This window comes from Folsomia candida, unplaced genomic scaffold (genome assembly GCF_002217175.1).
Source record: "Folsomia candida strain VU population unplaced genomic scaffold, ASM221717v1 Fcan01_Sc005, whole genome shotgun sequence".
NCBI lineage: Eukaryota > Metazoa > Arthropoda > Collembola > Entomobryomorpha > Isotomidae > Folsomia > Folsomia candida.
In genome coordinates, this window is record NW_019091197.1 from 656,739 (window position 1) to 679,333 (window position 22,595).

Here is a 22,595-nt window from a genome sequence, read left to right on the forward strand (position 1 = left end):
TTGTAAAAAAAAATTGAATCACCAATTTAAAATTCGTGTATCTACGATAGAAATATTTCACTGGAGACTCCATAATTTTTAACATATCGGCCACGAAGTGTTTCAAAAGTATACTTCATTATTGAAATGAAGTGCCTACATAAATTTCTACATCTTTTTATCGTATCTACACCTAGATTGTTAATTAATTATGTATGCAAATGTCAATGGCACAATTACCCTTGTCCACTAAACTTTCCAAGATAGAAGTTTCCCTGATAAGATTTAGAAACAATGAATAAATATCATATTATTTGAGACTTAACTATTTAGAAAGTATACAAATAATTATTTTTTAAAGAAAATCAAAGGTGCAAAAAATTAAACCGAGGTAAATCGCAATACTTATATTTTTCGTCGCAAATTCAAATCCAGAACCTAACTTTAGCAACTTTTGCTTTAATGGAAGGATTCACGTTCGTCTACATAGGTAATATAGTTTACCAAAAATAGTAGCGTTCACAGTCACCACGAATTCAAATGGTCTCGCATACTGAAATTCAACCTACTCGTAGATTGAAATCTAGTCAATAATAATTTTCAATTTTTTGAATACCAATGCCATTACCGCAGGCATCTTGCTGTCATAAATATATTATTTTGTACATACAAATTTTGGCAAATAAATCACCAAAGCAGTATTTAGTTGTTTATGCACGTACTGCGGAAATTTTTCATGGGAGACCCCATAATTTTTAGCCCGTCGGCCACGAAGTGTGAAAAAAGTTTACTTCATTATTGACGTGAAGTACCTAAATTTCTAAATACATTTTTCCCTACTCCCTAATTTGTGTATTAATTAAAGTCAATGGCACAATTACACCTGTCCACGGAACATTCCGAGTTAGAATTTCCTTCAAAAGAATCAGAAATAATTAATGAATTAACTACAACCTACAAAAATAATTCATTCAGTTGCGAGGATAAAAAGTACAGAAAATCAGTATGGAGTAAATATAACTGACTACATCTGTCTTTAAGGATGAAAGTATTAACTATTTAGTGATATAAAAATCGCAATATTTATATTTCTCGTCGCAAATTCAGATCCAGAACCTGAATTTTTCGACTTGCTTTACTGGAAGGGTTGATGTTCCGGCTAGCTCACACATTTTACAAAAAGAGAGTAACATCATCACAACGTGCCTATCAATAACTTCTAGAAGTAATGTTGCTTGGATAACATATTTATAAGTTTTGAACGCAATTTTCCCAATTGCTTGTGCGATTTCTCGGAATTAAAGTGAATCTGATGCATATTTACCGATGACCAGATACATACATATCTAACGACTACTTACTAATTAACCATTCACATGACCGAACAAAGGTCATGTGAATTTTGGTAAGATTTAATTGGTCTAAACAATTATGTTTTAGTACGAGTGCATGAATTCATAATTGTAAGTTTTCATAACTCGCGTAAACCTAACCTTACGTACATATGCAAATTTGAGTTGGTAGCATAGTGCATACTTTTCATTCAAGTACATAAATCTATCCCAATTTCGACTCGACGTAAATAATTCTCATTTCTTTAGAATATTTTATGACTAACAAAATGTTAACGTATCATTTTCCACGCCAAAATTATAAAGTTGAATCGGAAATATGAGGTCATTTTCATTAAAATGATGACACAAATCTCCAACCAACTTACAGATATTCCCAGTTTTTGATATTACGCATTTACGCAAGACCGGATTAAAAAAAACTCCGTCACATTTTATGTCAAAAATTTCTAAATAAATACATTTCCGTTAATAAAATAAACTTACATATTTGTCAACTAATTGGAATCTGATTGTAAGTAAATATGTAAGAGTATGGGCGTTTTTTAAGGACGAAAATAAACAATTATTTGCTCCTAGTACTGAACCATCCTCTAATCTAAATTATTATTAATAATCAACCTGAAGATGCTGAGCAGCAATTAACTTAAAGATGAACTCCAATCACTTTACAAACTTTTTGAAGGTGATGTCGAGAAGTCGGTGTAATTGCTGCTGGGCCAATTTGAATTTGTAATAAACATGTACCTCGGATCAGACTCCATTCCGGTTTCCTGTCAATCCAAATAAACTAAATCGTCGTTACTAATTTGATAATCGGCAGATTATATATACTTATTTATGCATTTTACAATACAAGTTACGTGATAAAATGTTTCATGGTGACTTGAGAAGTAGTAATTATGTACCTTGAGAACATGTAAGTCAGCAATTTGCCTACAACAATGTTGCACGATTCCAATCAAGTTTTTGACCTGATCAAATATTGAAACCTATTTATGTAGAAGTAAAATATGCAACTTATTCAAACAAACCGTGATGTTGTTTTTCACATTTTTACGTATTTTATAAAAATGTAAAATTTGATAAAACTTACATCGTGGAAACTTCATTTTGCTGTTAGCTTCTTCAAATTTTACCACGACAGAGGATCTATGAATTAAATAAACATGTAATTAATTACCTTATTGAATTAAGTGTGCTATATTTTAATTATTTAAATAGATTCTTTCTCACCATTTTCTTGACACGCCATGCCGCAAACCTTTTGCCAGCTCTGTTACATGATGACCGTTAAGCTCGCCGGCAGGGACGCTACTGAAGTAAAGAATGTTGAAAATACGTCAGGAAAACGTTGTACATGGTGGTTTATTAACCTTTCTCTTTTCCAAGTTTTCTTGGTATTCACATTATTTATAGGTTAAATAATATCCAGTCCAATATGTACAAAAATACGTACAGTCGAGTTTTGTACACCTTTTTCTACACATGTGCCGGTATGTGGCGGGATACTGTATGGGACTATGCAAAAAGCATGCGATTGATTTGAGGTGGGATAGAGGTTAAGGCCTCCTACATAACCTTGCAATAGTAATTTCAATATGGAGGCACGAGGATGTATGGGTCAAAACTCCTTGAAAATCGATCACATGCTCTATGTACGGCCCATCATGTGAACGTTGCGTTATGTAACTTTATACTTTGTTCCTTCGCGTCGTACAGCATGGAAATATGTAAATATGTATGATGCATGCAAAAGTTGAGGTAAAAGTTGTCTTTATATCGCTCTATGCACACAGGGCCCGTGAGAGGGGCGGGCAAGCCGGGCGGTTGCCCGGGGCGCTGAGGCGCCGGGGGGCGCCTAAGGGCGCCAACAATTACATGATTATATGCTAAGTAATTTATTAGCAATTTATAAGCGTAGTAAATAAATTTTTGGACCTGATTGATGTAAAATTGATCTTTTGAATCTAAAGCAATGAGTGATATTTTTCAGTTGCCTTTGAGTAAGCCATCACTGGTTTTTGTGGCTTAGATTTCTGTGGTTCTTGTTATCAAACCCCCAAAGCTTATTCGGGATTTTGCTTTTGTGGGATTTTTGTACGTCTTGACGCAAATTGAAATAAACTTCTTTAAACTATTACTTTAGTATTAATCAGTGATAATTAAATGTTCAGACTGGAATTTTGAACATTTTCATCCATGACATGAATTTTTAATTTTTTAATGAATTTTTTTGAATTTTTTGTTCTAAAATCTTAGATTCTTGAATAAATCAAATTTTTTAGCCCTGAAGTACTGGTTTTTAGAAAAATCCGGGTTCTTTTCGAAAGTTGCCTTTGAGTTTAATATAGCAATACTCTCGACACCTTTACACAAAAGCACGTGCGCGAAAATTCAAATCCTTTTTCCCACTCACAATGCCACTGTTTAAAATGAAAAATTCAGATTTACATTGGAGAGGAGACTCTCCTCTTGTCATGTTTTTTGTACGGCTAAAACCGGGATTCCCGATTCCCGGGATTTAAAAAATCGTCCGGGATTGGGATCCCTAGAGGAGACATGCCTTCAGTGCCCGTGCGACCCCAAATATTGACCCGGGCAAAATATATTTGAGCGCCCCTAATTTTCCTCAAATTTGTCTAATATGGTTCGTATATTTTATGCAAATAATATAGCAATACTCTCGACACCTTTACACAAAAGCACGTGCGCGAAAATTCAAATCCTTTTTCCCACTCACAATGCCACTGTTTAAAATGAAAAATTCAGATTTACATTGGATGAATTTTATTTTATCAAGGTGCGAATTGTAAAAAGTTTTCCAGTCAAAACCTCGGGGATTTTAAAACCCTTGAACTTTTCGAATTTTACTGTGTGTTAAAAAGTTCGAAAACATGTTTCTGTAGAAGGAATTGAATCCTTGATTAATAAAAATCCAGCTTTAGCGAAATTTTAAATTAATGATAGCTTTGTAAGTTTATGAAATCTCTAAAAGCAAACTCTGGTGAACTTTTAAATTTCCAAAAAATATTGCGGACGAATTTCTACTGAGGGTCAGGCGAGATTATAGAACGTGTCGAAAACTATTAATTTCTGGGCGAAATATTCGTTACTGGATATTTTGAATGATTTCACCGTATTCCTCATCCTTTTCTCATGAGGAATGAAGTTATCATTTCCAAAAAGCCGGGCTTTTAAAGCCAGCAGCTGATTTTCTTTGAACCACTGTTCATCTAAAAGATTACAAAAGGCATAAAAAAAATTGTATGTCCAATTGAAAAAAAGTGTCGATCTGAAGCCAATGTTGGCGTTTCAGTTAGTCAATTCCACATCAATTTTTCTCACGAGCGTCGGGTTTCTTCCAGTTCGGGGGGTATGCGTTCGACGAGTGTGGCACCATAAAATTTCTTGCCTGGTTCCTTTTTTCAACTGAATCCTTTATTTTAGACATTGGGCCATTAGAAATGATAATTTTTTCATCCTAGAGTTGGTTTAGTATTTTTTGTACGTCATTATTGCTTGGCAAACTGTTTTAACAGCATGGAGCTCTTTGGGGTCCATTTTTGGATTCCTTTACAAAATTTCTAAGTTGAGTTTTTGGGTCACGACGCAGCTTGAACCGAGCTTCCAGATAAGTTTCAATATTTGGAATTAGCGCCATTGTTTAGCGTATATGGGCAAATAGCTACATGTTCTATAATCTCGCCTAACCCGCAGTAATACCATAGTCAAGTAACCAATCAACATTTTTCGAAATTTTCAAATTGGAAAAGTTCCAAAATTTAAAAAGCTACATGTTTTGACTAGAAAGCAATTTAAAATGAAAGCATTGGACTCAAATCAGCGAATTCTGAAATGCAACAACATTGGGAAGGCTTATTTTTCTAATGAAAAAAGTAAAATTGGTCCATTCTGGATTTTAAATGTATATAAAAGACCTCCAATTTGATTTCTCTCGCTGTGCTCGTTAAAAGTCGAATTATTGGTTCTTAGACGATTTTAAAATACGATTAAAGCTTTTCGCGGCTGGGAAAAATTATTTGCATAAAATATACGAACCATATTAGACAAATTTGAGGAAAATTAGGGGCGCTCAAATATATTTTGCCCGGGTCAATATTTGGGGTCGCACGGGCACTGAAGGCATGTCTCCTCTAGGGATCCCAATCCCGGACGATTTTTTAAATCCCGGGAATCGGGAATCCCGGTTTTAGCCGTACAAAAAACATGACAAGAGGAGAGTCTCCTCTCCAATGTAAATCTGAATTTTTCATTTTAAACAGTGGCATTGTGAGTGGGAAAAAGGATTTGAATTTTCGCGCACGTGCTTTTGTGTAAAGGTGTCGAGAGTATTGCTATATTAAACTCAAAGGCAACTTTCGAAAAGAACCCGGATTTTTCTAAAAACCAGTACTTCAGGGCTAAAAAATTTGATTTATTCAAGAATCTAAGATTTTAGAACAAAAAATTCAAAAAAATTCATTAAAAAATTAAAAATTCATGTCATGGATGAAAATGTTCAAAATTCCAGTCTGAACATTTAATTATCACTGATTAATACTAAAGTAATAGTTTAAAGAAGTTTATTTCAATTTGCGTCAAGACGTACAAAAATCCCACAAAAGCAAAATCCCGAATAAGCTTTGGGGGTTTGATAACAAGAACCACAGAAATCTAAGCCACAAAAACCAGTGATGGCTTACTCAAAGGCAACTGAAAAATATCACTCATTGCTTTAGATTCAAAAGATCAATTTTACATCAATCAGGTCCAAAAATTTATTTACTACGCTTATAAATTGCTAATAAATTACTTAGCATATAATCATGTAATTGTTGGCGCCCTTAGGCGCCCCCCGGCGCCTCAGCGCCCCGGGCAACCGCCCGGCTTGCCCGCCCCTCTCACGGGCCCTGCATTTATGGTAATTAAAAATGACTAAAAATTATGAATAAATGTTTCGTAGGTCAATCAACTGGCGTGTTAACCGCTTCCGTTCATGCACTACAATAGCAAGAAACAGGTTTTATGCGATCGAGCATCCGAGGTAAAAATTTCAAGAATAGTTGTTTTTAATATTTGCTCATTCAGCCCCCCTTAACGCAGTTGTGTACTGCGTTTTCATTCGTTTTAGCCCCCCCCCCTTAATGCAGTTGTGTACTGTGTTTTCATTCGTTTTAGCCCCCCTTAACGCAGTTGTGTACTGTGTTTTCATTCGTTTCAGCCCCCCCTTAACGCAGTTCTGTACTGTCTTTTCATTCGTTTTAGCCCCCCCTTAACGCAGTTGTGTACTGTGTTTTCATTCGTTTTAGCCCCCCCTTAACGCAGTTGTGTACTGTGTTTTCATTCGTTTTAGCCCCCCCTTAATAATTGTGTACTGTGTTTTCATTCGTTTCAGCCCCCCCTTAATGCAGTTGTGTACTGTGCTTTCATTCGTTTTAGCCCCCCCTTAACGCAGTTGTGTACTGTGTTTTCATTCGTTTTAGCCCCCCCTTAACGCAGTTGTGTACTGTGTTTTCATTCGTTTTAGCCCCCCCTTAACGCAGTTGTGTACTGTGTTTTCATTCGTTTTAGCCCCCCCTTAACGCAGTTGTGTACTGTGTTTTCATTCGTTTTAGCCCCCCCTTAATGCAGTTGTGTACTGTGTTTTCATTCGTTTCAGCCCCCCCTTAATGCAGTTGTGTACTGTGTTTTCATTCGTTTTAGCCCCCCCTTAACGCAGTTGTGTACTGTGTTTTCATTCGTTTTAGCCCCCCCTTAACGCAGTTGTGTACTGTGTTTTCATTCGTTTTAGCCCCCCCTTAACGCAGTTGTGTACTGTGTTTTCATTCGTTTTAGCCCCCCCTTAACGCAGTTGTGTACCGTGTTTTCATTCGTTTTAGCACCCCCTTAACGCAGCTGTGTACTGTGTTTTCAATGGTTTTAACTCCCTTTCCTTGTTTGACGCAAAAGACTAAATGATGTGCGCAATTAAGTATGAAAATTATCATGGTAAATAAATCAACGGTAAATACATATTTTCCGCATTTTTATAGCGACGAAGAAGAAGAACAGGAAGAAGAGTATGACCATCGCACTCTTAGGGAGTATGTTGTGGAGAAGGTAGAAGAAATTAGAATTACGAAGGACACCGTACTAGCAACTACAAAATGGGAAAATTAGTAATTGTTTTATTAAACAGACCTTAATTTTTCAAGTTTTGAAGGATACAAATATTGAACTCTTTTCCAGTCCTGCATTACAGAATACTGACGAAAAAGTCGAATATTTGAATAAAGTCAAACAGGCAGACAAAGTCAAAATTCAACGACAATATGACGAGAACATAGCGGTAAGAAAGGATAAATTGATTGCCGAGTTGCAGGAGAAAATAAATCTACTAACGCAGCCAACCTTACCCTGTGCACATCCCGTCCTTACCCCGTCATATTCGAGTACAGGTAAGCTATGTTGTACTATAATTTGTAATACATTTATTCAGTCGTATATCTCATACTAAAGTGATCATATAGGCATATCTATACATCCAGTAGCATCACACCAGACTGACAATAGGACTGACGGATCGGTAAATATAAATCGTTGTATCAACTATGCGGAAAGCGTCGTATCATCATCATCATCTAAGATATCAACAACCTGTAATTCGTCGATGAGAACTTGTTTTTGTTGCGGAACGAAACACGCCGACCACGAAGCAAAAGGTTGTCCCCTTCAAGGACAAGACAGGTGTAGATCTTGTGGCGAGGCGGGGCACAAGGCCAAGACAAAAGTAAATAATTGCAAAATGTGTGATGACAATTCATGTCATCGCTACGTTACTCGGATATTATAATTTTTTGTTTTGAGAAAATGGCATTATTTCGGTATTTCCGCTTGCCGTTAATTTGTTTACGACATTATAATTTCGTCTCCTATGATAAATACCTTTGTAGAGAAAATCCCTTTGTAAATCCTTATTATTCAACAGGTTTCAGATGAATTATTACCATATGTTTGAATCTCGTGAAACTTCTGTTGTTTGTTGCAGCAAGATAAATAAGTAATTTCAATTCAATTGTGATTTTAGAAATGACGATTTTTTTAAATGTATAGATTTATCCTTAATAAATATTTGAGGATCTTGAAATTTCAGTCTGCATCTTTTTCACCAACTGTGAATGCAAATTAGAAACTGATAAAGTCAATAAACTACATGGAAAATTAATATTCAGAGTTAGCGTTGACGTCGTTTACTGACGCCTTTCGCCTTTTTTCATACAAATTGAAACCAGATGCATGAAAAAAATGGCCGACCTACCAGTTTAAACAACTTGATTCTTCTATTATATGTAGCTAGTTAATAATAATTTCAATGTTTTAATGCTCCAGACCATTACCTTAGTTCCCGAGACATCTTAATATGATAAATGTAGTATTTATGGTAAATATTGTATGGAGAAATTTAAACCAAGCTTATCTTGGTATCCAATTAAACATAATTTTAAATTTCTCAAACGCCAATGCCATTACGGAAGATATTTTACGATCAAAATATGTCATTCTGTACAGGCACCACATCTCAAATAAATACATGATTTTTAGGGTTTTTGGAAATGAATTACGAACTGAGTACTTAAATATCAACTATGGAAATAATTAAAGAATTAAAATTGTTGGGATTTTCCCACTGAGAAAAATTTGCTCCATGAAGAGATGCCAGGAAGCTGGCTTCTTGAGTTGTGAGTCGAAGCAAGATAAGGCAAGTGTCATATGACAATTGCCATATCTGGTAATATTTACTTCGCACGTAACCAAGTTGTTTTATGGGAAGCCGAGCTACATATTACAAACAATCCGGGCACAATGACAAAATCTGTAATTCTAGGATACCTGGATTATGTAAGTATGTAGATATTTTGCCTAACATTTCTTGGTTCCCCTATCTCCATTTAAGTACAAACACATTATCGTAAAATGTATTGCGTGTTATGCACAGAATTAAATAATCAAATAAGGAGTGAAAAGTTTTATACATAACTTCCCTCTCTGTTAATGGTGTATGTAATGTGTGAAAAATTAGTATTTCTATTTTTATTATTTCGCCCATCTTATTTCAGCTTACGCAAATCTCCGAGTCTCAGAATGGACCCAGCCTAACCAAGAACAGTGGATTGAAAACGAACGTGGCTTCACTTCATAATAAATTAACCGTCCACATGACCGTACCAAGTTCATATGAATCTAGAGAAATAGGGGCTTTGATTTCCTAAAAAAATATTATTTAGCTTACATATGTATGTACGAGTGCTAATATCACGTCAGAATTGAGGGAACTGCTTAATATTAATCAAATCTTCCTCCATAAATAGGATTCTGTACGTATGTATGTATGTAAATACACTACGTACATAACTAGGATTATTTATGCATGTGCGTAAGACTTTATGACTAACAAAATGTCAATGAAATATTGCACATAAGAACCACTGAATGAGGACAGTTTCATAGAAAACATTGCAGAAATGTCCACATAATTTGGTAATTATATAAGTACAAAAAAGAAAACAGTATACAGATTAACTGTGGAACATGTGACATGCCATTCTGCAGCATCAGACATCTTTACGATGCTCGGGCGAAATTTGGCTCACCAATACAAATATTTTATGCGACGCTACTTTGGAGCATACGCTGTAGTGGAAAAAGAACCTCAATGCTCGAACACCAATCATGCCATCTAGGGTTTACCGATTGTATTACGTCGTATTCTAAAGTGTTTTAAAAGTAATATCAAGGATGTTACCGTGTCGGAATTAAGCTCAAATTTATGAATCTGGTACTTACCGATGACCAAATACATACCTAAATCTAACTAACACTGCCTAATTACCCGCTCACATGACCGTAGCAAGGTCATATGAATCTGGTGAATTAGGGAGCCTCCATTGCCTGAAAAATAATTTAGCCCATACACGAGTCCTATTAAAATCGTGTCAGGATCTAGGAAACCACTAAGGAGGAGAGCCCCTCTACATGCCCCTCTCAGATCTCGATGCCTTTTGCATATGTAGTAGCCCTAGGTGAGTGAAGGATAACCCTAGAGTGGTTTGATGCCATGGCCACATTTGCGCCCGCCACACCCCCTCAAAGGTGTGCAAACCACAAAAACTGACAACTTCAAAAATTCGCCAAAAATCCAATTTTGCTCGGATTTTCATAAAATTTACATTTTTGTGATCCCAGATACTTGTGTGATCATATCCAATAGCAATCTCAACCTTTTTGAAATTTCCGAAATTTTAGGACATTCCACTGCTCATGAATTATTCGAAAATTTTCAAAATTTCAAAAAAGTTGAGATTGCTACTGGATATGATCACACAAGTATCTGGGATCACAAAAATGTAAATTTTATGAAAATCCGAGCAAAATTGGATTTTTGGTGACAGTTGAAGTACATGAAAACAGGGCTTTTTTCGTGTTTTTACACCTTTGAGGGGGTGTGGCAGGCGCAAATGTGGCCATGGCGTCAAACCACTCTAGGGTTATCCTACATTCATCTAGGACTATCAAATATCCAAAGGGCATCGAGATCTGAGAGGGGCATGTAGAGGGTCTCTCCTCCTAAATATAAACCTAACGCTACGTACATACATAAATAAGCTTATGTACATGTAAATATGTATGTATGCAGTACCGTACCAACCGTGGTATATCGTGGTACCAAATACCAGGCCCGGGGCCCGCAGGGGCCCGGGCCGGGTCCCTCGCCGTACACTAGATAAAATGAACTTTTTGTGTCGACGATTTTACGGTGCGTTTCAAAATTAAAGATAATTTTAAGATTGGTCATAATTAAATTAACATGCATTGTCCAGTGCTTATATTTTTACAGTTTATTCCTCCAATAGTATGTAATGTTTGATAGAAACGGTAGCCAAATGGGGAAAGTTTTAATATGGCTATAAACAATTTTAAATAATTTGCTAAATTGACCTGTCTCAAAATAGAAAGATGGGCAGTTTAAAACAGGGTTCGGAAAACCCAACCCCGCGGGTTTTTCCGGGGTTTTTGGGGTTTTTGTGGGTTTTTGTGGGTTTTTGTGGGTTTTTGTAGATTTTGGGGCAGGTTGAACCAAAATTCTTTAAATTATATATTAGATAAAAAGTAATTTAATATACGATTTTGACATGCAATTTTAAGCGTTATCATTGAGTTGGACTGTTAAATCGAAAATTCATATTTCGCATGCAAACTTGGAAATATGCAATAAAACTTGGAAATTCAAGTCGCACATGAAAATTCTCAAAATTTCATGATGAATCCGTCAATTTAATTAGCATTGATTTAAGTTGTAGTTTAAGGGATTTTGTTTCAATCTGTCCCAAAATCTTACAAAAACCCCGGAAAAACCCACAAAAACCCACAAAAACCCGCAAAAACCCCATTAAGCATTAGGGTTTTTCCGGAGATTTGATACCCCAAAAACCCACAAAAACCCCAAAAACCCCAACCCACAAAAACCCGGGGTAGCGAACCCTGGTTTAAAACTGAGCTTATAAGTACAATTTTTCTGACTGGAGTACTACATTGGTATCATTTTTCTAAATTAATATTTGGTGAAGCCACCATGAGCCAAAATAACCTCAAATATACGACTTCTCATGGAATCGGTGAGGTTTCGTAAAGTTTCGATCGGAATACTTGCCCATTCTTCATGAATGACTTGTTCAAGTTCTCGTTTGGACCCGTATTGGCACCCATGATCATAGACTCGGCGTAAAAGTTCAGCCCAAAGATTTTCCAATGGATTTAAATCCGGACTTCGAGCCGGCCACTGCAAGGTCTGTATCTTTTTGGCGGTCAAAAAGTCGGTTGTCGACCGCGAAGCAAGGATGCTAGCGTTATCCTGCTGGAAAATCCATCCGCGCCCACCGATTTTGGCCCCCTGGCGAATAAGATTGGCTTTCAGGACATCTTGATAACCTGCCGAGTCAGTTCTTGGTGGAATTGACACGAGCTCGGTCTTGCCATGGTATCCATATGCGCCCCAAAGCATAACCGATCCACCTCCTGAAAATCATTTAATTTGTTTTTAGCTATACTTTGAAGAACAAGTTTATATGCATGTGTATTGCTTTTTATTTTACATATTACGCATACCAGCTTGTCTCTTGGAGAAAATTTCTGGAGTCTTTCTCAAATTGTGACAATAATAGGCATAACCATCAGGACCATCCAGATTGAACTTTTTTTCGTCGCTGAAGACGACTTTCTACCACTCCTTCTCCCACGTCGTGTGTTCTCGAGCAAAGTCGAGTCTTGCGTCGCGATGCCCCTGGGTCAATGGGGGCTGTGTAACCTTTTTACGCCACTGGAGGTCCGGGTTGTTGTTCGATGAACGGTGTCCTTTGACACAGAAATTGGCAATTCTCTTGCAATTTGACGAACAGAATATTGCCCTGTTGATGCTAATTGTGCAATTTTTCGTTCGTCTCGCTCAGTGAGAATCTTTGGGCGTCCGCCCTGATGGGTTTTTGAGTTAAGATAATTTGAAATAACGCTTTGAGAACACCCAAGAAAATCTTGTGCCAGACCTTGGTCTTTTAGGAGCTGAACTTGCCCCAGTTTGAATTCGCTCAGTGGCTGACCTTTCGGCATTTTGTTTGCACTTTACAACGGACCAAATTATACTGACGAATCTTAACTTGCCTTCCCAAAATAACACTGCACATTAAAAAATAAAACGCCCATCTTTCTATTTTGAGACAGACGAATTTATCTTAATTTAATTATTTTCTTATGTCTTCCCCATTTCATATCCGATGTGGATGAATTTTTGTATGGATAGTACTAGATAGTTTATCTCTACCATACATGCACGGTATTGCTGAGACGCGATTCGGTAGTTTAATTTTGGTCATTTGTATAATTATCTTTACATTTTGAGACGCACTATACGAATAATTTATTTAAATTTAATTTTAAAGTAATTTATTTTAAACAAAAAGTTTAATGTTCCGCTAAAATAGGTTGCATATTTGATTATTCTTATTAAATACTTTCTGAGTAGTTTTGCATGAGTTTGATTAGCTAAATATTGCGTGAAGTTATTTTTAGCTTCGACAATTTTCATTTTATTGAATTCTAAATGATTACATATTTATAATCTGTATTTCTAGCCGACCACAGCAATTTAACAATGCATGTTAAATATAGTTATGCAAGGGACTCTAAAGTACTACCCCACAAGGATTATGCGAAAACTGGTCGCATTCGACAGATAATTTCGTGAAACTAACATATTTAATTAAAAACTTGGTTCTAATTACATTAAAGCTAAATACGCAATTAGGTAGCGGAAACCTCGCAGTTTTGCAACGGGTTAACGGGTCAGCAGTATATTTATCCTAGTATAACCAGGATAGAATGCCACAATATTAATGTGATATCGTGGAATTCTATCCATATGTGTATATTTGGAGCATTCTTTTTTCCGAGGTTTGTGTACTGCATTTGACTAACTTTGATTTAATTTCTTTAAAACAATTAAGAAAAACAACCTCCACATTTTGCAAATTTTTGAAATTATGCAATTGCTTTTAAGTTAATACAAATAATAAAATTTAAATAATTTTTTCAATTGTGCATTTTTATTGTTTGTTTAAAATTTTATAATTGTCTATCGTAATTTTTTGAAATTATTGAAATTTTGTGAAATTCTGAACGTTTTTGAAATAATGATTTTGTAAATGTTATAGGACATTTTGCAATTGTGAAAATTATTTCAAATTTTAGACAAAATCTAAAAGATTACAAATCACGAAATGTACATTCCTTGCATCCAATTGTAGGTAATCTTGAGGTGGAGAATAGAGTTTTGCTCCTACACTACGCTGTGAATTACTGACTTTTTGCGCACTATTGCAAAGTAAAAATCTCCGTGGGACGTAAAATTTCTCCCTCTGTTATCTCAAAGAATGGTGAAAGATGCAAAAGTTTGTATTTCTCCGTCCCGGTAAGATTTTTGCTGTGAAATAATTTCGGAATAATTCGCTTGAATCTCATGTTTCTATGATAAATTTCTAATTTCCTTAAATTTTTTTTGTTTGTTTAAATTTTTTTTTTTGAAAATTCTAAAAAGTATTTAGAATATTCCGAATAATTTACTGTAATGCCAACGATTTTACGTCAACGTATTTTTACATTGATTTTTTATCTAAGTATTTGGTGGGACTTGGGGCGTACACTGAACTGAATTAATCATCAAGATATGAAAAACTTCAGCGAGACTCAGAAGATATGATGTGTACACGAAACTTTTTTTTTGACAGCGCTCGGATTACCGCCCAGTACACAGCCATTCTTTTTTTAATATTCGTAATTTAAATTATTTTGCATAAAGATAAACTAGTTACGTCCGGTTATGCGTCTTCAGTGCTTTAATTCTGATTTGAAACTTCAGATCGACACTTTTTTGAAATGGACATAAAATTTTTGTTATGCATTTTGCAAACTTTTAGATGAACAGTGGTTCAAAGAAAATCAGCTGCCAGCTTTAAAAGCCCGGCCCTTTGGAAATGATAACCTTATTTTTCATGAGAAAAGGATGAGCAATACGATGAAATCATTCAAAATATCCAGTAACGAATGCTTCACCCAAAACTTAATACTTTTCGATACGTTCTATAATCTCGCCTGACACTAAGTAATTAAATTTCTATTTCAATTCGGTAAATAAAAAAAATATTTGTATGAAAAGTACGATGAACTTTTCATGAACCTCTTGGTTTGTATAGCCAAAATGCAATAATCGAATATATTGAACCGATGAAAGGGCCCGGTGCCCAAAAACATACCAGGCCCGGTAATTTCGTGGTACGGCTCTGTATGTATGTATGTACATACGTAATAATTTATGATTACCAAAATATCTATAATATATTACATATGTATTTGAACCATTGAAGGAGGAAATCTAATCATCTAATTTCCAAACAGATTCGAGCTAAAAAATAAATTTGAACATGTATGTACCTGTCAGCTAATTAGATCTAATTATTAGAGTACCCTTTTTATGCTGGCCTTACTTCTTACTGTAATTAATTGGTACTGAACCACCCTCTAATGAATTAATTAGCCTAAATGTTTTAGTATAAATTTAATTAAAGACAGGCTCAAATTACAAACTCTTAGCAGGTGAAAGTGGTGTCCAAAAATCTGAGTTATGGTTGATTTGCCAAGTTGAATTCGAATCAATATGGACATCCGACCCCATTGTGGTTTCCTATCAATGGGAATAAATTGTATCGTCGTTACTAATTTGATAATGTAGACATTTTATGTACTTATGTACCTATGTATATATGTTGTGAAAAGCTTCATGGTTAATTATTTACAAGTATTAATTATGTAATTACCTATCACATAAGTCAGCCACACAAATATGTATCAAAGGCCAATGCCAATCCATTTGGTGGCGGCGTCAATTTTGGATGATTTTTCAGCGCCACAGTAAGAAATCGGATTTATCGGTGGCGGCGGCACGATGCGAATGTATGTACGATCGGCCGCGTTGAAATCTATGTGTATGTTGCATTATTCCAATCAAGTTTTAGATATGACGAAATATCAAAACCTAATTACAAGAAATACAATACCCGATTTTAGTATGACTCATAATATAATAATTGTTTTTTACATTTACATACCTACATATTTAGTATATAGATATGTAAAATTGAATGAAACTTACTTCGGCGTGGAACGTTGTGTACACTATCCACTCCACAATTTTTCGTTAACCTACTACTACTCGGTAATCTACTGCGACCCGTAAAGAAATCAATTAACCATCTAATTAGCTTACAAAAATAATGTGTATTTATTATCTTTCAATTAAATTGATTCTCTCTTACCATTTTCCTAACCAGCCAGGGCCACGCCACATTTCAACAGCTTTGTTACATGATAACCATTAAGCTCGCTGGAAGGGACACTACTGAACTAAATAAATTAACGTTAGAAATGACCAAGCCAAGAAAACGGTTTAGATCATTGGTGCCTTTCTCTTTTACGGTTTTATTAATATTTATTTTATTTATAGTTCAATATGTAGTGTAGCTTTGTTCACATGCACCTGTGTCAGAATGTGGCGATATTACCATGTGAACCTTTTTACTTTGCTCCGTCGCATCGTGGTGGGCGAAGGTGCGTATTTACCGTAAATGTTCTATTTGTAGACGGGTCTTGAGGGCAAGATTCATAAAGTTTGTAAACGGGCATAATTAATTACATATTTGTACATAATTAATGCCCTCGTTTAATTCTATAGATGGGACCTACAGATGCTTCAAACAATATGTATATAGTAGGGTCTACCTCAGGCTCGACGAGGAAAAAATTGCTTCAAGATGAATTATGCAACACACTACATATGTAGTTAGTAATTAAAGGGACTGATTAATAAAGGTTGTCATTAGTACGCATATGTACATACATACACTGTAAACTATCCGGTAGAGTCGCATACCAGTACTCCGTACCAGTATTAATACCGTATCAATACCAGTACCCCGTATTGGTATTGATTTGGTAATAATTCCTTACCGGATTGGTAATAGCTTGAATAAGAGTGGTAACGATTTCATTACCACCACATTTCTACGCCGTAACGATCGATATTACCAATGCCCGTGGAGTCATATGCATATGTACTCCGTCAGGTAATGATTCGTAATGATTCAATACCAGTTGCCTAAAGAGTGTATGTACATATGTACATATATGTATATGTATATATACATATACATATATGTACATACCTATATGTACATATATGTACATATAGGTATGTGCATATGTAGCTTACATTTTATGTAAAAATTCACTCCTAAAAAAACTCCGCACTTTGTGGGTGTATTCATGTTTGCTTAATAGGTATTTTCATGCATAAAATTATGTATCTCGTCATAAAGTGACTGATTTATAAGGTTGCATGACCATTGGTACACATAATTAGCATTTTATTTGAAAATCCTCCCGAAAAATATCCGTCATTTTTATGTGTGTATAAATGCATATTTGATTTAATAGGTATTTTTATTTCTAAGATTTATCTCGTCGTCCATCCCACGTCCATGCTGAGGGCAGCCCCATTAACCTGCCCGCCTGCCTCGGAGGATAGGAAGACCGCAAATGCACCAAGATTTTCAGGTTTGACAAATTCCGCGGTGGGATGTTTGTCCAGGAGGAATAAATTTTTGGCGGCCTCCTTCGAAATTCCGCGCTCTTCTGCCAACTTATCGACCTGCTTAAGTACGAGGGGCGTCTCTGCAAAGCCAGGGCAAATAGTGTTGCTGGTCACGCCCGTTCCCGCACATTCTAGCGCGATCGCTCGGGACATTCCTGTCGACAAGATTTGAACGTTAGCAGAGGAAGGATATGTATTTACAAAAACCCGTTTTAATATGTACATACATATTTAGGATTCACGAAAAAACGTCAAAATAATTATAAAAAGACGAAGAATTAAAAAATAATTTTTGCAAAAATTAATATTTTAAAATTTATATCTATGGATATTTTGTCGAAATTCTTTGAGAACTAAATCGTTTCACATATTTACAATATTTACAAAATATACATACGTATTTTTGAAAAAAAGATTCACGTATTTTTCAAAATATGTACTAATAGAAATATTTACATGAAAATGTATTTAGAAATCTTGAACAAGGTTTAAAAATTTTTTCTGATCTATAAGAATTACACCCACAAAGTCTCATCATCGGTGGTCGTAAAATAAAAATGTCGAAATAAATACATTACACAAAAATTACGAAACATCAGATTAATTATGCAAATTATGCTGATTTACCTAACACTCCATGTTTTGATGCGCAATACGCCGACTTGTTGACTGACCCCCGCATGCTGTGAGCCGACCCGATATGCACGAGCCGTCCCCACCCGCGGTCATACATCCCGGGTAACACCGCCTTGCTGAGGAGGAACGGTGCCGTCAAATTAATCCGCATCACTGCATCCCACCTCTCACTAGGATAATCCTCCGTCCTCGCGGTGTACTGAATACCCGCATTGTTGACTAAAATGTCCAATTTATTTCCAAGTTTTGACACCGTTTCAGACACGAGCTTCGAACAGCCCGCCTCCGAAGAAATGTCAGCCTGAGTATAGCTCACTTTTGGGGAGGAAAATGATCTCAGTTTTGCGAGGAGGGGTGCCACCTGATCCTCCCCTTCGAGTCCGTGCACCATCAGGGTGGCGCCAGCTTTCGCGAATTGGGTCGCAATCCCAAGACCGATTCCGGACGTGGACCCGGTGACGAGGACGGATTTTCCGGAGAGGAGGAGAGCAGACATGACTGCAAATAAATCATAAATAATGCATTGTTAGAAATCTGGTATATTTAATCAGGCAAGTATTGATTCTCGGTAAGTTACTACCGACTGGTATTAAAATTATACCGGTCAGTGAAAATTTGGTCTAGATCTGGTAAGACTTTGGTACCGAGCTATACCATGTTGCTTATCACTTACTTATATGAATACCGCTTGGTATTATTTTAATACCGAATTCCTAAGAGCGTGGGACAAAATTAAGCAAAATTTGCAACAATGTAATTTAGAAAAATACGTATATATCACAATCAAATTTTTAAATTGTCAAATTATGTAATATCTCGTCACCGTGTTATTACATAATTTTATTCTTACCTTGTATTTTTAGTTGGCTGTAGTGTCGTGAGGGCTGGATTACAATGTAAAAACTTGAAAAAGTGGGACCAAATTCCACTCGTCACAGAACAGAAACCGGTTCCTTGTTTAAATCAGTGTCACCAATCCAACCAGGCAAATGTATCAGCAATAAGGTCTTTCACAAACATACATATCTTGCAACGTATCATTTCTAGAAATTTTAATTGTGTTCGTGTGCAGCATTGGTGACGACCTTGTGTATCATAGATGGATATGTAATGTACATACACTTATGTATGTATGTCAGCAGTAACCTAGTCAGGTATTGCAATACCAATATATTGGAACCTGTGTTAGGAAAGCTTTATTAAATTTTATGACAAGCTTAACATTGCCTGTCGTCAGGTATATATACATACATTATTATGAACGTATGTACGAGTATGCATTTATCATAGGGATGTATGTACATAGTGTACATATATATTTACGTCATGTACATTACATGTACATTAATCAGGTAACATGCGTATGCATCTTACCTGATTGCATATTCATATATGTTTACATATTATGTAAATACCGTAAATACTCTATTTATAGCCGGGGCTAACATCCAAAACGGAGGCTACAATTAGAGACCGGCTATAATTAGAGACCCGGCTAAATCTTGTTCCACCCAAAATTTTGGATGTTACAAAATCATACTGACGCAATTTGAGTTTTTTTATTTAGCACGATATGCCATCAGTAACCCATTCACTTTAAATATACATTTTTAACGAAGTTTAGCAGGTTTTTGTAAATTTTCTGCCATGATTATATCCATTACTAACTTGAAATTAGCAGGTAAAAATTAGAAGTTCAACCTATTCGTTGATAACAATAATGTGAAACAATTTTCTTGACTGGGCTATGAACAAAGACCCAGCGGACAAGACAGGCCATAATTATAGACCCGGCTATATTTGGAGACCGGCTATAATTAGAGGTTTTACGGTACGTGTACATATATGTATAATATAATACATGTATTTACATATGGGTGTTTGTGTTCTTGGTGCAGGAACAATGTGGGGGATGATTTTTTAATTGGGTATTTTAGTACTAATTCCAACCGGGTAGGAATTTATGTATACAGTTATGCACATATTTACATACCTACATACTACATATGTACATGTTTAATTGTGCATACAAAAATATTCAGCTATGACATGTAATTCATAAAGTGCGAAATTTCGCACCCCATTTTCTGGAAAACCAGTTGATTTTTTGCTTGTAAGGATCGGTCACGATAGCATGACACTCACGTAATAAAATGCTCATAACTTTACACACGGTTAATGCAATTTCAAAAAAGTTGCATATGTTTACTACCAAAGGGTCTGGATTGCCACACAGTTCAAATTGTAATGATTCAATTCCGCTATCTGCTACAGATTGCATTTTCTTCTTCAGATTTCGCATCAAATTCTGCCCATAGACTGCACCTACTTTAAAGCTGATTCTCTTCCATCTGTCCTTAAGTTTTCGTAAGGTGTCTGGCGTTTCTGAAAGCTTAGAATATTTGGACTTAGTCAGCGCTCAGAATTTCTCAATTGGTCGCAGTTGAGGAAAATTTGGTGGGTGTTCATTTTTTCGCACAAATTCAATTTTTTTCACATGTTGGTACTGAGTGACCTTTTTGGCGTCATGGGACCTTGCGAGGTCAGGCCAAAACAAAACTTTATTTTTTTATGATCTTTGGTAATAAACGATTCCAATCCCCCTTTAATGCATGATTTAAGATAAACCCCCTGGTTTACAGTACCCTCCAAAATGACGGGATCGGAACATTGACCAATGCAAGACATGCGTTGCCAAATTCATCATTTTTTTGGGAATTGGTCTTTCTTTTGGACTTTGTCTTCATATTTTACTTTACACGGGTTGGCACTATGGAAAAAATGCCTTCCTGGCAGATTTGAAGGGTCAGCTGTGACGTAGGGCTCATCGTCCGTGATGACCACTTTTCCCCGAATGTTCCTCAACAATTTCTTGCAGAACGCATGAATCCTTTCCTGTTGTGTTGGTTTGTAATTTGGTGCTGGTTTTTTTGCCCTTGCTATAATCCCCAGTTTATGGACTTTGATTTTGCTCAGATAGCTTTTTGAAATCTTGACCTTCCTTGTCATGGCAGCCGTTGCCGTTGATGAATGATTTTTGAAAATTTTTTTATCCGATTTTTGACTTTTGTCGCCGATAGCTTTGCAGGTCGACTAGTGGGGACTTTGAATTTGACCTCATTGGATTCCTCGTACTTTTTTACGTATTACTTGATCTTGGATTCAGAAATACCTTCTTCTTTAAAAAAAATGCCAAGTAGTTTTGGAATCACTGTTTGCTTCATTTTTATGAAACTCAATTCCTCTTTTTTCCAACTCTTCCCTTTCAACCCAAGTTTTTCGAGTGTCAGCCATGACTGGATAATTGGTGACATATATCGATGGAAAGCTTGGTCTATAACTTGGTCTATTCAAAAATAATTTTTTCAAAATTTAATTTCGCTGTGTTCCCGCCTAGCGCGCCTTTGACGGGGCAGTGTCATACTATCGTGACCGATCCTTAAATTTAGCCGTGAGATCGATGACATTATTATTATTATTATGCAACCTATGTAATGACTGAATTGTTTGCAATACGACATTATCATATTAGTATGCAAATTGTATAGGAACAAAATAAGAAGATAGAGGTCTTAGAGCAAATCTTATATGAACCCGTTCACTTGGAAATTCGTCCTCAAAATTGCCAAAAATTATTCTTCAAATCTCAAATTTTGGTATAATATGCTAAATATATCTGACGTCAAATATCCGCGAACAAATAAGACTTCAATCCATTATCCACTTCGTATTTAGTCCTATTCGTCGCGCCCGGCATTAATGCTTTTCCGGAAGACTTCGCAACTTCATTGTTAATTTTCTCCCTCCGTAACCAAAATTTTCTTTAAGTATTGATTGTTTCACAGAGCTAGTGGTATGCCTTCTTACACATAGCCTACGTTTTTTTATTGAGCGAAGACAAGGGATGTATGTGGGGTTTTCATTTTTCGACGTCAAACTGAATTTGTTTTCGATTTCTTCCTTGATAGCTGGTGCACTGTGAATTATTCCAAGGTCGGGCCAAAAAATTAAATTCTATATTTTTTGATACTCCTTGATGAAAGGAATCAGACGGTCTATATTACATTTCAGAAAATAAACCTGTGCCTCCACACAGCCCATTTAAACTGAGGAGTCCGAAACAAGCCCAAATTGGCCCAACGCCTGCCTAACCTGAGATTTCTTGAGAAATTTCGAAAAACATTTTAATTTCTCTTCGGTTTTTAGTTGATAGACATATTTTCCATGAAAAAATTGCCTCCCCGGAGTTTCTGTAACGTTTTTGAAAACATACGACACATCGCCAATTACCAACTGTTTTGGTAAAATTTTAGTGCAGAGCTCGGGAGGTCTTGTGTTTACCATTTTTCTTAACTTCCCAAATATTTCGGTACAGATATTTTTGCATGCACTTT

At 35.9% G+C, this 22,595-nt stretch overlaps 1 protein-coding gene and 1 long non-coding RNA gene across 4 annotated transcripts; both read right to left on the reverse strand.

The window, feature by feature from the left end:
- Positions 1-1,711: 1,711 nt before the first annotated feature.
- On the reverse strand, positions 1,712-16,401 carry LOC110850201. 2 transcript variants are annotated; one of them, XR_004834979.1, is made up of 8 exons: positions 16,232-16,401; positions 16,069-16,139; positions 15,734-15,951; positions 15,500-15,600; positions 2,568-2,648; positions 2,428-2,483; positions 2,240-2,323; positions 1,712-2,104 (listed from the first exon to the last, which is right to left on the reverse strand). It is a non-coding gene; the product is annotated as an uncharacterized LOC110850201 (long non-coding RNA). The 2 variants fall into 2 exon arrangements; XR_002547950.2 differs by having other exon boundaries at positions 1,712-2,121; positions 16,232-16,398.
- A 901-nt stretch (positions 16,402-17,302) lies between these two features.
- LOC110849573 (D-beta-hydroxybutyrate dehydrogenase) lies at positions 17,303-19,203 on the reverse strand. 2 transcript variants are annotated; one of them, XM_022097006.2, is made up of 3 exons: positions 19,052-19,203; positions 18,193-18,699; positions 17,303-17,720 (listed from the first exon to the last, which is right to left on the reverse strand). In XM_022097006.2, the coding sequence occupies exons 2-3, from the start codon at positions 18,695-18,697 to the stop codon at positions 17,428-17,430; spliced, it is 798 nt and encodes a 265-aa protein (XP_021952698.1). In that variant the 5' UTR covers positions 18,698-18,699; positions 19,052-19,203; the 3' UTR covers positions 17,303-17,427. The 2 variants fall into 2 exon arrangements, with proteins under 2 accessions (XP_021952698.1, XP_035707685.1); XM_035851792.1 differs by lacking the exon at positions 19,052-19,203 and adding an exon at positions 18,875-18,894.
- Between the last annotated feature and the right edge of the window lie 3,392 nt (positions 19,204-22,595).

Coding starts and splice junctions, on each gene's coding strand:
- LOC110849573 (XM_022097006.2), bottom strand. CDS start 18,697: ATGTCTGCTCTCCTCCTCTCCGGAAAATCCGTCCTCGTCACCGGGTCC. Junction 17,721..18,192: donor ATCAAAACATGGAGTGTTAG/GTAAATCAGCAT, acceptor TCTTGTCGACAG/GAATGTCCCGAGCGATCGCG.